Source organism: Pteropus alecto, unplaced genomic scaffold (genome assembly GCF_000325575.1).
Source record: "Pteropus alecto unplaced genomic scaffold, ASM32557v1 scaffold24, whole genome shotgun sequence".
Lineage (NCBI taxonomy): Eukaryota > Metazoa > Chordata > Mammalia > Chiroptera > Pteropodidae > Pteropus > Pteropus alecto.
The window spans coordinates 18,213,903-18,227,920 of NW_006439192.1; the positions used below are offsets into that span (position 1 = coordinate 18,213,903).

The following is a 14,018-nucleotide window of genomic DNA, read 5'->3' on the forward strand; positions in this document are numbered from 1 at the left end:
CCTTTTTTTGCTGTCAAAAGTGGTCACTTGACTACTTGCAATTCATAGAAAGCGGTCAGAGATCGAACAGCATTTTCCTTTCTACATAGGGTAGACCTAATTACTGTTCTCTAGGAAGCAGAGGGACCAGAATCAGTCCTCAACCTTCCCATTTCCCCAACACACACACACACATGCACATACACACACATACACGTGTGCATGCACACTCACACTTGCTTCCTAAACCGAGTCATTCTCAAACCAAATGTTTGTGTCTCATCTTCCTGACCAGAAGCTGCAATTCTCCACTTTGGTTTCAAGCAGAAGCGTTCACTATTTTCTCTATTTTCTTTTAACCTGTACTATTAAGAAACTTGAACCACAAATTCTAAGCTAAAGCCTCCTTTCCTTTCTGCTCCTGATAGATTTAGGAGGTCCTTAGCCCTCACAGCTTTTCCTGCCTGATAGTACTTTGTTGTCCCCACGCCTGGTAATCTCAAGCTGTATAGAAATGGCGGCATCCATCCTCCCCCAGCCACAGCCCAGATGGCAACTTTCCTCATTACTGTCCCCTCAGAAGCCCCTGCCCCATTGTTTCTTGTTGCCGAGAGTGTTGCTTTCTCCCTGAGCACAGATTTCAGAGTTTGTCTTCAAAAAGGGGATTACAGTGAGTAGGTTACAAGCTCTCTCAGAGGGAAGCAAACTGCAGGGCCCGGTCTGCAGAGATGCTGTGGAGTAATTTAGGAGCTAATCAACTCTTTAGTATTGTTATCAGCTAAGGAGATTTTTCCCTTTCCTCAAAATTTATCAGCTGTGAATTGGCCTCCTTCCCCCTTTGTTTATTCTTATTAGCATGGAACTGCGCTATCTCTAGGCATTCCTCTCCGAGGGAAAATCTGAGCGGATAGAAGACCTGTGGTTTCTCTGCTTATCTCATATAATTTGTATTCCTGTCCCTAACCGAATTTTGTTGATCTTCTAAGAAGGAATCTCAGTGCCATCTTCGTTGTGCCCTGAAATTGTAACCTAGGTGCCTTATAACCCGAGTTGGGGGCTTCTTTGAACTTAGGCGTGGGCTACATGTACAGAGATGATGTTTGCCACATCAAACCCCAAATCAAGACACATAATCTGGCAACTAAGGACATCATTATTCTTTATATGAGGACAATAGAACAGAATGTTTAATATAAGGACAATACCTGAAATACTGTGACATATGGTAATTGTACCATTATAGATCCATTGTCTAAATTGAGTTTGGTGTGAAACTGGTGAAATCGCCAGAAAGTAGCTAAGTAATTTGATTTAACACATCAAGTAACTAAGGAGGAAGAGAGGACTAAAACGTTGATTTGGCCCTACTCTCAAATTAAACATGTGCCATATAAATAAATAGCTACTAGTCTAGGCTGAGCAACTTTGTAGAACACAATCTTTGGACAAAAAAAAAAAAATGAAATTTCTTACTAATCCCAGAACTGAATAAAATATATAAAAAGTTTTTAGAAAGAACGGTTATATATGGGGAAATAGTTAAATATTTTTTCCTAGACCAAGCATCTTCTTTCCCCTACAAAACATACTTTCTTTTACCAAATCCAGTTTCTACCCTCCCCGCCACCCCCATCTCCTCTGTCTAAGCCTAAAGATCCTCAAACTCTGGATTTTGCTAACTAGGTGTCCCTCTTTGCTCATAGATTCCTGGCTCCCCTTTGTGTCCCTGAAATGCAGCCTTAGAAGAGAATTCTTTATATGGAATAGGAGAAACAATAAAGTAGATCGAAGGAACTTACTTTAGCCACTCTCTTAACACTTCCACAGTCCTAAGAAGTAAACCTCTTGTCCAGCTGGGCCTTGTTTCTTAAGGGCTCAAATAAATAGCTGCTGTGTATGCAGGATCACTCTAGCTTTTCAGAACTAAAGGAGAGCTTTCCCGCACCCCAATAAAGGCCCTGACAGTGACTTCTACTCTATACGGGCTCAACAAGGTGCCTCCCCGCATCCACTTCTCAAACCTAGCCCCAGGTATCAGACAGAGGCTGTCGGAGCCACTTATTTGGACAAAGGCAGGCAATGGAATAGTAGATTTTTAAATCACACAGTGGAAGTCAGAAACAAATAGTCACTGGACCAGATGATTGCAGATAACATCTCCCAATGGGCATGTAGACACTTTGGGAAGAACTACAAGATATCCTGTCATATCGAGAAAGTTTTCAGAGCAAATGATCAACAGTACATTCCTAGAACTGGCTTATAAATATTTCGTCTTCAACTTCATTTTCAACTACAAAGTCAGCCTCCCTCTAGATTGAGCCATTTCTTGTTCAGATCCCAGAACTTACTCTGACGGTGAAGCACCAAGATCAGAGGAAAGACAGGTGAAGAGATGGGAACTGGTCCCTATCAATTGCTGTGTGGTAGGAGTGGGGTTTAAGACAGTGACCCTGTGCCACAGACTCTTTGGTTCTTTTGTACCTCGTTTGGTCACAGCTGTCGGAACTGAGGCCCAGTCTGTCTCAGGCCACTCAGAGGCTTTCACTTCTCCTCAACAAGGACATTTTTTCTATTCTCAAAGGTTCTATTTGTTATTTCCACCAGGAAAGATTCTTTGGTTGCACATGATCAAAACTCCACTCAAATAATCTTAAGCTCTAAAAAAAAATAAATTATTAGCTTATGTAACTGAAAATTTCAGAGAGCGTTGCATCTAGGTTTTCAAATAATGATAGTAGAAATCTGGGTGAATTCATTTGTCAACTCTGCTTTATTCTGTGTTAGCACCATTCTCTGTCTCTCTCCCAAAATGACCACGACCAGCCCTAAGTTTACATTCCTCCAGCGTAACAACCCCAGTATGAGGAAGACATTTTTTTCTGTGGTTACCTGAGGCCTAGACCTGGGGCTGACTCTCATCAGTCTGAATTAGGTCACCTACCCAAAGGAAAATTGAAGTTCTGTCACCAGAAGAAAGTGGTATGGATGCTAGGTAGGCAGAAAAACAGATTTTACTATAGGAATATCTATAGCTGCCCATAGCATTTAGTGTTAGTATAGCCAGACGGTATACTTGAATATGGCTTTATTACTTTCAGGAGAAATCTTCTATTCTCTTATCTCTTCCCTTTTCCCAAAATTACAGCCTTCTCACTTGAGAACCAGAAAACCAGTGCATAACCTCTGGTGTGCTTTCCATACCCCAGATTGGCAAGTCAGCCATCCACTTCTCTCTGTATAGTTTGATATGTATCATTGCTTTTACCTAGCCTGCCTGATAAGAATCTCATTCAACAGGGGTTTCTTGACTTTAAATAGCTTCCCATATGGTGGTCCCTCTATGCAAGCGTCAAAATGCAACAGCTTGCCAGAGACTATTTTTATAGAAACTTGACATACTTATTAACAAGATGATTTCTCCAAAATACATTATCTCTGGCAGTTGTTACCATGTTCCCATCTTTCTTCTCATTAGAGAGATCTAATCGAAGTTCCCTTTGACATCTTGCTTCCCTGACTGGTCCTCCAGGGATAGCCCCCTTGTGGGTGAGTGCCTGAGGCATAGCACTCAAGCCCTTTCCTGAAGATTAGATGGTCGAGGGCACAAGACTGATTAAAGCCTTATACCAAACTTCGTGCAGGAATACTGGAATGCCAGAATATAAATCCTGCCAGGAATGATACATCATATTTGTAAGTAGATAGAGTTATTGTTGGTCCTTCAGACTTATGACTTGGTGGGGATATGTCAAGAAGATATGTCAAAGTAAAACAGGCTTTTTCAGAAGTCTTTGGAGGCCGATGATAGCAGAGGTAGAGAAGAAAGCACAATTCGGTTGAGGTTATTCGGAAATTAGAAAGAAACAGTAATGAGAGAATATGCAAATGAAAAGTTCAAACTGCAAGAAAAAGTAAGAATGCACAAGAGGTAAAACAGAGGAGCAAAAAAAAATGAATGAAATTGTAGTGTAAGTATCAGAATGAGTAGGATGAATGTAGAGGCCATCTAAGTTTGGAGACTACAAAGTGAAAATAAGGAAATATTTGAAAATAGATTTTTTTTAAAGTTCTAGAAGAAGGATGAGACTACTGCGTTCTCCAAAAACATATTTAAAAATAAAAATTAAATAAATAAAATGAGTAACAGAACTGGGAAGAGAGAGGAAAAATTATTAGGAATGAAGGAAGAGAAGGAGGGAAAGAAGAAGGCGGAAAGGGAGGGAGGGAGGGAGGGAAGGAGAGAGGAAGAGAGGAAGGGAAATTACAAGAGACCATACGTACTTCCCAAAAAGAATTCAGATATCAGAACCTAAAGTGGCACTCAGAGTCTCAGAGCCTCGAAATGTATTTTGCTAGTAGAGATGATTTGGGGAGTGGGAGGAATGACTATGATTTTAAAAGACCCTACTGGATCTGACTTCAGGAAGGAGGCTCAGGTTAGTCTGAAGCCTTTTGCTATTCACAGAATTTTTAGAACATAGTCAATTCCATTCTAGGAAAAAGAAATCCAGCTTGTGCTCTCAGAGACAAAAGACCCCATGAGCTTCCCAATAGTACACAAGGAATATAGGGTTTTAGCACTTTTTCGAATGAGTTTTAGAAGGGGTGGAAAATCAGAGCCACACAGGCTAGAACTAAAAAACTCTCCTATACTTTATACCCACTACCATTAGCTGCCACCTGAAGCTTCAAATGTAGAAATAGGCCTTGCAGAGTTTCTTTAGAAACTGGTCTCTCTGTTACATGTAGCTCCATGGTAAGAGCCTCTGAGTTAGTGGTAAGGGTTGTTACTAGCCATAATACATAGATTTTACATTCTCATTGTCATGAGTTAACTACTGTCAACAACTTGGTGAGCATACTTCTACTCTTCCAATGGATTTATATGTACATTTATGTTTTTAAATTTAAATGGGATAGGTACTGATCTAAATTTGATTCTGCCAGAGAGAGTATCATAGAGATTTTTTTCATTCCAATACATATAGGTCCATCGTGTTCTTTATAATAGAAACACGGCTGTACTAATTAATTTTACCACTACTACGTTAATAATAACTTAGTTGTTTCTTTTTATTTTTTTGCTCCTAGTATAAAGACGAATCTGTAGTGAATCTGTGTCTGTGTATATCTGCATATAAATTTTTGTGCAAATGTACAAATATCTTTTCTGGATAGATTTTTAGAAGTGAAATTGCTAGGTCAAGGAGTACTTTAATTTTTAATTTTGATAGCTACTGCCAACTTGCCTTGTAAGTAGGTTTTACACTCTACATTTCATCAGTATGAGAGTGTTTATTTCCCTCTGTTCTTAGTCTGTACATAATCATTGTACATAAACAAAATTGTCCAACAAAATGAAAAATATGAATTTTGTCTGACAGCTGAAAATGACTCCATTTTTATTGTTTTAATTTGCATTTCCCTAATTACTAGTTAGATCGATGATCTTTATATATGTTTCTTGACCATTTCTATTTCTTCTTTTGCTAACTGCTTATTTATATTTCTCTTGCCTATTTCTTGCTGTTGAGTTGCTTGCCTTTTCCTTTTTAATTTTTAGGATTTCTTTGTTTATTCCACTTATTCTTTATCAGGTGCGTTGCAGATGTTTTACCCCAGATTTTTACTTATCTTTTAAGCTTGTTTATGTTGTCTTTTGTCATGCAGAGATTTTCAATTGATATGAGATAAATGTTCATAATGTTTCATTCATGAATTCTGAGTCTTCATAAATAAGTAGAGCCTTTCCTTTTGTAAGATTACACATAAAATTTCATATAACTTCTTCTAATGCTTTTTTATAATTTTGTGGATCGCTTAATGTCCAGTTAATCAAGAACATTTTTAAATATCTAGTGGAGTAAAAAATAAAGAGGAATCCAAGGAATCGCATAGTATCTAAGGGTAAGAAAAGAGCAGGAGAAGAAAACCAGTAGGTGTCTCTAATGTGCTTTTTATTTTGACCTGTTTAAATCTCACAATCCCTAGGAACTGAATTCATTCTTTTCTTCACTCAGCAACTATATCTTATGTCAACTTGGTGCCAAGAAGTATACTAGATGCTGGGGATACAACAGTAAACTAAATTATCCCTCAAGGAGCTTCGTGAGACCATTGCCTGAGCTGATTGCGAAAGGGAGTGGGGGTGGGGTGGGGAGTAAGAGCGGGTTCGAGGTCTCCAGGCAGAGGAAATAATAATCACAGAAGGTCTCATTAGCCACATTAAGGAGTTCCAACTACTCGGAAGGCATCAGGGATCAAGTAAAGGGAATATTTTAGTTAAAGAAATGAAATAATAATCAAATTTGATTTCTGCAAAGATTTCTCTGATTAAAATGTAGAGAATGAATAGTTGGGACAAAATTAGAACTTGAGAAACCAAGCTATTGTTGAGATTTTGTCAAGAGGTGACCATGTTGGCCTGATGCAGAGTTTCAGTGAAATGAAGAGAAATAGACTGATTCAAGTGATATCTGGGGTGAAGAAAAGAAGGAACTGGTAATTGATTAGGTGCAGAGAAAAAGGAAGGGAGAAGAGGAAGAAAAGATGATAGCAGGTTTCTGCTTTGAGAACCTGGTTGGGTGGATGGTGGAACCATTCATTGATAGAGGCAGTATAGAAGCAGTAGTATGTTTAGAGAAGATCACGTATGTTGTATTTTAAACACGTTAAGTATTTGATACCTGTGTGGCATCCAAGTGGAAATATCTTGAGGGCAGTTTGTGGATTTGGAGTTCAGGAGAATGATCACCCCGCAATCACTAGATGTGAACGTAGAGACTAAAGCCATCAAGAAAGCTGTTAGAGACAAAACAAGAAGATACAGAAAACCAAACATGATCTCAATAATGAAGAAATTAATTTCAAGCATATTACAGAATGATGACTTAAAAGAGGAATGAAAGGTCTGCCTGTACACTTTAGAATTTTGAAGTCCACAGATAAAACATTGCATCAGAATTTCTACCTCTCCTTCTAGCTTGGAATGGAGAGAGGGCCTTCCAAATACTTTAGGAAAGGAGGGGTGGGCATTAATTATCTTTTGAGTAAAAAAGAAAATGCACTAAAAGGAAATTTATGACTTTTTATCCAGTCTGTAAATCAAGGTTTTGAAAAGCAAATTAAAGTATCCATAGCTGTGTGAAAGAAAGAAGTGAGAATTTTGACAAGCAGATCAAAGCCAGCCTCGAGGATTAACCTAGGAAAAGACTTGGACTCGGAAATTTTAATAATCTGGCAAAATGTGCCTTGTTTAAATTTGCCAGAAAAAAATACCAAGAACGATTTAAAGAACACAAGGAAATAGAGCAAGGTAGAAACTTTAAAGCAAGACCAGAGGTTGGCAAACTATGACCCTTGGGCCCAAACCTGGTTTTGTAAATTAAATTTTATTGGAACACACTCACACCCATTCATTTACATATCGTTTAGGGCTGGGCTGTTTTAATGCTATAAAGGTAGAGTCTGACAGTTGCAACAGAGACTGTGTGGCCCACAAAGCCTAAATATTTATTATCTGGCCCTTTACAAAATAAGTTTGCCAACCACTGTTAAAGTCCAATGAAAGCCTAAGGAAAGATGAGAACATGTTTAAAAATGAGAACTACAGCAGTGTTATTAAGGATCGAGTAAAAACATAAACTGTATTATCTACGTTACATCAAAGTACCTTACATTGCAAAGCTTAAACTAAAGAAAGGCTCTTAATTGATAATTAATATTATTATTCAGTGTTTGAATATTTCTGATTTTCTTGAGATTTTTTATGATTAATCCTATTAGATATGGCTTCTATGCCAATATAAATTTAAGCTGACCTGATATTCCTGAAACTAAAGTGGAATCTCGATGATTTTGAGAAGCTATTCCACAAAGACAATTTTGCTACAGTATACATTTGGGCAAGTGGGTAATCAACTTACTAGATAGCCCTAGCCATATAAGTACAGACAAAGAATGAAAAATGTTTTCTCAAGTTATAGGAAGCCAGATTCATAACCATCCGTCACTTGCTTGGGCAAGTTACTGATAAACTCTGCAGAAAAATAACAAACAGTGTGTCCCTGCATCTTGGCTGTTGAAAATGAGATTTTTTTCTCTGATTGATGTTAGCAGAGAGGCTTGTAAAAATGCATTTCCAACTGATTAGTTCAGAAGGTGTCAATCTCATGCAGTTTTATGACCTGCAGACTACATGCCAGATGTACATTTGCTTTTTATAAACTAACAAAGATGAATGACTAAATTCAAGTATTCCTCTTTGGCAACTGTACCAAATACTGCCTCAAGGAAGACACGGTAGGAGTATCCTGGGGGTGAGAAGCTGATGAGGGGCATTTAACCCTTAATTTACCAGATTAGTGGAGAGAAAACATAATACAGTATTTGGAAGTATTTTCTTTATTGTGTAGTGTCTACTTATGTAAAAGAATAAATATCAGGGGAAAACACGTAAGAATATCAAATATTTGTGTTAGATTCTTCTCCCAAGCACATGTAAACTCATTCTAAATTCATGAAGTAAAAAATCTTAAGTACAACATAAAACACATATTAAAGATTTCTCATAAAGTTTCAACATATAATCATGAATTGTTACTGAAAGGGTTTTATTTTTTTTTTTTTGTTTTTTTTTGAAGCCAGAAATGACATTGGGGCGATAATTCAATAGTCTACTACTTTTAAAATGAGTCTTAATAACTGTGCTTCTATTTTTCAGAAAGATGGAGAAAATATATACTCTATTGTATTATTATAATATATCCTCATGAAAAATAAGCCTATAACATAGTTTCATCTTTCTTTCACTAGAAATATTGAGAAATATTTACACATTTTTCATCTCCGTGGCCTTTTGGCTAAGAAAGTAATACTTTGATAAAGTCACATGAAATTTCAAAGCTCAGTTTCGTTTGATTTTCTTAAAACATGATTTTAAATTTTTGTCAAAGGAATAATATACAGTTTCGAACAATTAACAACACATTTTTTAGAAGTATAACAGACATATACATGAAAATCTGACTATCATAAGGAAACAATTTGTCATAGATCTGCCTAGCAGAAATTCTCACTCATATGTTTTCATGTGTATAGAAATTGTGGTAAAAAAATTAAAATATTAATGTAAAAAGAGTCCAACATATAAATTTAATTCAAGTTTCATTATTAACCTTTTCTTTCAATTGCAAGGAAAATAGTAAGATTTTTTTTAGTTACTCTCTGTAGATGAACTAAGTCTCTTTCAGTTTCAAGTGACAGAAAACCCCACCCAAATGGGCGTAAGGTAGAAGGCAGTGCTTTTACTTCTGGAACTGAAAAGCCCCAGACTGTCAGGGGCAGCTTCGTGCAAAAACCCCAAAGATGTCACTATGACTGTTGTTATTTCTCTCTAGCTCTTGGCTCTGCTCCTTCTGGGATGGCTCCATCCCTAGTCAGGTTCTCCAGCAGCGGCAGCAACATGGTTGCAGCAGCCCCAGACTCCCCGCTGGGGAGACGAGGGAGTTCTTTTCAGAGAGCACCTGAAATTCACTCTGGTTAGACAAGTTAGGTCCCATGTACATTTCTGAACCAAACATGAAAGGAAAATCTACACCTGGACTGAGAGCCAGAAAGGGGTGGACACTCAAATGAGAACTTAGAGCTGTTGCCCAACAAAAGGGAGATAGGTGTTGAGAGAAATCAAAAGTGTTCACTACATTTTTCTTCGGGTGGGCAAAACTACGTGCGGACGCTGAGCCAGGACTGAGCCTCATCTGTTTCTCACCTCACCTGCGTTGTTGTTGACCTGCTTCTAATTCAATTTAGTCTATTTTCTTTTGTCTTAATTTGCTGTCAGATAACGAAGGGGCAAGCTTATATTCTATTAATAAGAATGGCCTAAAGCAAAAAGCAAAAAGAAAATAGCTAGCGTGGTTTTTAAAAGTTAGAAGTTATTTAAAAACACTTGTGTAAATAAAATGTATTGGTCAAGTAGATACTTTCAGCTGAGTTTGCCATAATAGGGTTACACTAAAACCTGATACTTAGGTTTGGCGATTTTAAAACTATTTTGTCATTTCTCCCGAAAGTGATTAAAGTCCTCAGAAATCAACGTTTTTATTAATCTACACTGAGAAATGTAATTGGCAAGCAGATGAAAATTCATGTATCAACTGGTCAGTGATAAATAATTTTAAATGTCATCAAACCATCATAATGTTACACTCTTATCCACTAATGGGTTGGTTTACATATTTTAAACAAGATACTTACATGGGCCATTGAATGTGGTTTCCTTTCGATGTTCTTGGAGAAGGCACTGGCAAAGTCTATCCATCACTCTTTTTATGTCACCAACACTAGAGGCCAATTTTTTGTGTTAGATGTCTTATTATGGCTTACATTTGCCACCTTTTAAATTAATGCCTCCATTTTAGGGAGGCATAGTAGGGGCTCAGGCTCCTGTTTAAAATTTGAGAAATGCCTTACTTTTATTTGGAACACACTGTACCTTCCTCGGAGAGCGATTTCCTTGAAAGGTGGTCGGCTAATCTCATCCATTTTGTGTTGATTTGCACTTGCTTCATTTCACAGTCATTTTCTGACCCGTTCCCAAATTTTAGAACTTCACCCCATGAAGTTCCCTATCCATTTACTGTGCACACTTACTATGTTAACTTCTAGTGCATTTTCTCTAAAATATGGAAGGCTTGAGTAATTATACTTAAACCTAATCCATATTACTTCACCCTATGAATAGACTGTTCTGATCAGTAATTTTTTATTTGTTACTCAGAATCAGCATTCTCTGATTCTTTTCAGCCATCTCCAATCCAAACATTTACTCTATACGAAAGCAGCTGCAAGTATTTTGTTTGTATTTTATCTATTTCCAAAAAGTATACCTCATAGGAATTACTCTCAGATAGGGGCAGGGGGGCGGGGGAGACAAATCAGTCTATATGGAAAAAAAAAAAAACCAACAAACAGAACATATTCCGCATCGTGGCATAGAAAAGGGAATTCTCTTACTGGTTTACATTTCTCTCTGCAGATGGACTCGTTGACTGCATGGATCCTGATTGCTGTTTACAGAGTTCCTGCCAAAATCAGCCCTACTGCCGTGGATTGCCTGACCCTCAGGACATCATTAGCCAAAGCTTACAATCACCATCTCAGCAAGCTGCCAAATCCTTCTATGATCGAATCAATTTTCTTATAGGATCTGAGAGCACCCACGTTATACCTGGAGAAAGTCCTTTCAATAAGAGGTTAATGCATCTTTTTCTTATATAGATCCTTAGTGATACCAACAGTTACGTGCACTTTACGTGGAATGCTGATGACTGTGAATTTGAGCAAAGTGCTTTTTCTTAATGCAGTTTTTCCTCTTTCTGCAAATTCTTCACCAAACTTCTCATTTCCAGCATTTTTGACACAGTTCACATACTTTATCAATTTCAGTACCTGCGACATAACAGGACATCCCATTAAGGAGTCAATAAATCTTCATTTAACTAGTTAGCACAGTTGGAAGTGTTTCAAAAGAAGCAATGAAAAGACCCCAAAAGGCAAAACAGAAGTGTACTTTTTTTTTTAGCTGAGCTCACTAAATAATATAAATTATGAATTAATGTAATGGAACTGCTAACGGCATGGCAGCAAGATCGCATAAGCTGTTTGGCTGGTGCTTTACAGAGCAGTAATGACCTGAAAATAAACCAGTAAGTGAAAGCAGGTGTCTCGTGTCTCACTGAGCAAAGAAGATGATTTACACTAGAACTCCTGGGTCTGCAGTAATTTCACAGCATTAATGCAGTTAGATCCAGCAGTTGATTAAAAGTTGTTGCACAAATGTTCCTGATTGCCCCCTTAAATCTTGTACTTCTTGGTCCCTACAGATTTACGGATTGCCTCAGAATTAATTGGAAAGTATACTTTTCTTCATGTAAGCACCAGACATATGACTTATGGAAAAAAGCACAGTTTATAATTTTAAAAATTCATCTCTAAATTATTGGTTTGGATAACTCTCCAAAAACCAGATTGCAACAATTTAAAACCCAGGGTAAACACTAGGCATTTAGAGAATGTGAATTGCACTGAATTAAAAGAGACATTGTCTTGGGAGTATTTCAGGTCTGGTTTTTGTGAATAATGATTGCGTATGATACTGTTATTTTATCCCAAGGTTGAATTATCTCTAAATCATGATAATGTTGGCCTGAGAAGACAAATGTTCGTTCTATTTCTTCTACTTTTCCCACAGCCTTGCATCCGTCATCAGAGGCCAAGTACTAACTGCTGATGGAACTCCACTTATTGGAGTAAATGTCTCATTTTTCCATTACCCGGAATATGGATATACTATTACCCGCCAAGATGGAATGTGAGTCCCAGGACACTGTCTCGGTTTAAAGTATTTTAAGTTTAAGAACTAGACATGCTTATATCACCCAGTATGTTTTATTGCCCCTTGTAATATAGAAATATAACAACCTTAGACTCTAGAAATCTGCGACAATACATGTGGCAGAAATTTATTCATGTAGTTCTTTAAAAGTTGATTTCATTTTCTAAGGCGTGATAATAGTGTTGTGGTTTTGTAGGAGAATGTTCTTTGTCTTAGAAGATTCTTGTTGAAATATTTAGGAATGGCGTTTCATAATATCTGCAACTTAAGCTCAAATGGTTCTAAAAAAAGAGTGGATAGGTAGATAATAAGAAAGCAAATTGGGAAAATGTTAATCAATTGGCAAATGTAAGTAAAGTGTATATGGGTGTTCATTGGGTAATTCTTTTAATATTCCTGTAGATCTGAAACTATTTCATATAAAAGTTGGGAGAAAAAGTTGATTTTCTTTGTAAAGCATATTAATTTAAGGAGGTTAAGTTAATTCAGGAGTTCTGTGGGATCCAGACAATTCACCAAATATATCTTGTTTCTCTCAGGTTTGACTTGGTGGCAAATGGTGGGGCTTCTCTGACTTTGGTATTTGAACGATCCCCATTCCTCACTCAGTATCACACTGTGTGGATTCCCTGGAATGTCTTTTATGTGATGGATACCCTAGTCATGAAGAAAGAAGAGAATGACATTCCCAGCTGTGATCTGAGTGGATTTGTGAGGCCAAATCCTATCATTGTGTCATCACCTTTATCCACCTTTTTCAGATCTTCTCCTGAAGACAGTCCCATTATTCCTGAAACACAGGTAAAATGTTCTAGCAGCCAGTACTTTTAAATAAACCATTTTCAGATCACGTGGTTTCCAAAGAACCTTTTAAAAGGATTACAGAATTCCAGTGCTATCCTAAATCATTCTATAGAATGAATATAGACTGTGGCGTGTGTGTGCATGTGTGCTAGAATAGGTATTGTTACAGTAAGCTATCTAGTTATATCTTAAAGATCTATTCAAAATACTTTTTCTTCAGGCTACATCTGTATATATTTATTGGTTATAGCCAAATGGAAAAACAGCTTAAACTCAATGGCTAGTAATGTCTTTGCTCATTTATTCATGCACTGGAAAGTTTTTAGTGCCAATAGTGTACCTGGCTGACTTTGAACAAATGCATGGTCATTACTCTGAATAACTTACCATTTAATTATTATCGTAAGTTAAAAATGTTTTAGAAAAGATGATTTTTGACAGAAAATGTTCATTAATTTTCTCAAGATCTTATTATTTTTAAAACGGTATCATGTCTTAAGCTCTAATAATTTGTAATTCATAAAGCTTTATTCTCTGCAGGAACAAAAAAAAACTTACAGTTTTCTTTAAAACAACCATACTTTCACCATTTGCTTGATATACCGAAATATCTGGGAATCGTTTTCTTTCCTATGTATTTCCAATTAGAAATAACTGTTAGATCTTAAAGGCAGAACATTAGGTACAATAATAATGGACTTCATTCATGAATGCTGAGTAAAAATGCATGGTATTTAAAACACAACAGTGCATAGCAGCTTTGTCACATTCATTCTTCAAATATTTAACCAGGCACTGTTATAATGGAACAAAGCAGTAAGCCACTCAGATGAAG

General features: G+C 37.0%; 1 protein-coding gene across 1 annotated transcript in view; it reads left to right on the forward strand.

Moving 5' to 3' along the window:
- The window catches only part of TENM3 (teneurin transmembrane protein 3), a 400,387-nt gene that overhangs the window by 328,600 nt on the left and 57,769 nt on the right, over nucleotides 1–14,018 (forward strand). Inside the window, 3 exon segments of the mRNA XM_025050015.1 lie at nucleotides 11,021–11,237; nucleotides 12,236–12,355; nucleotides 12,919–13,180. Coding sequence (XP_024905783.1) covers nucleotides 11,021–11,237; nucleotides 12,236–12,355; nucleotides 12,919–13,180 — 599 coding nt within the window.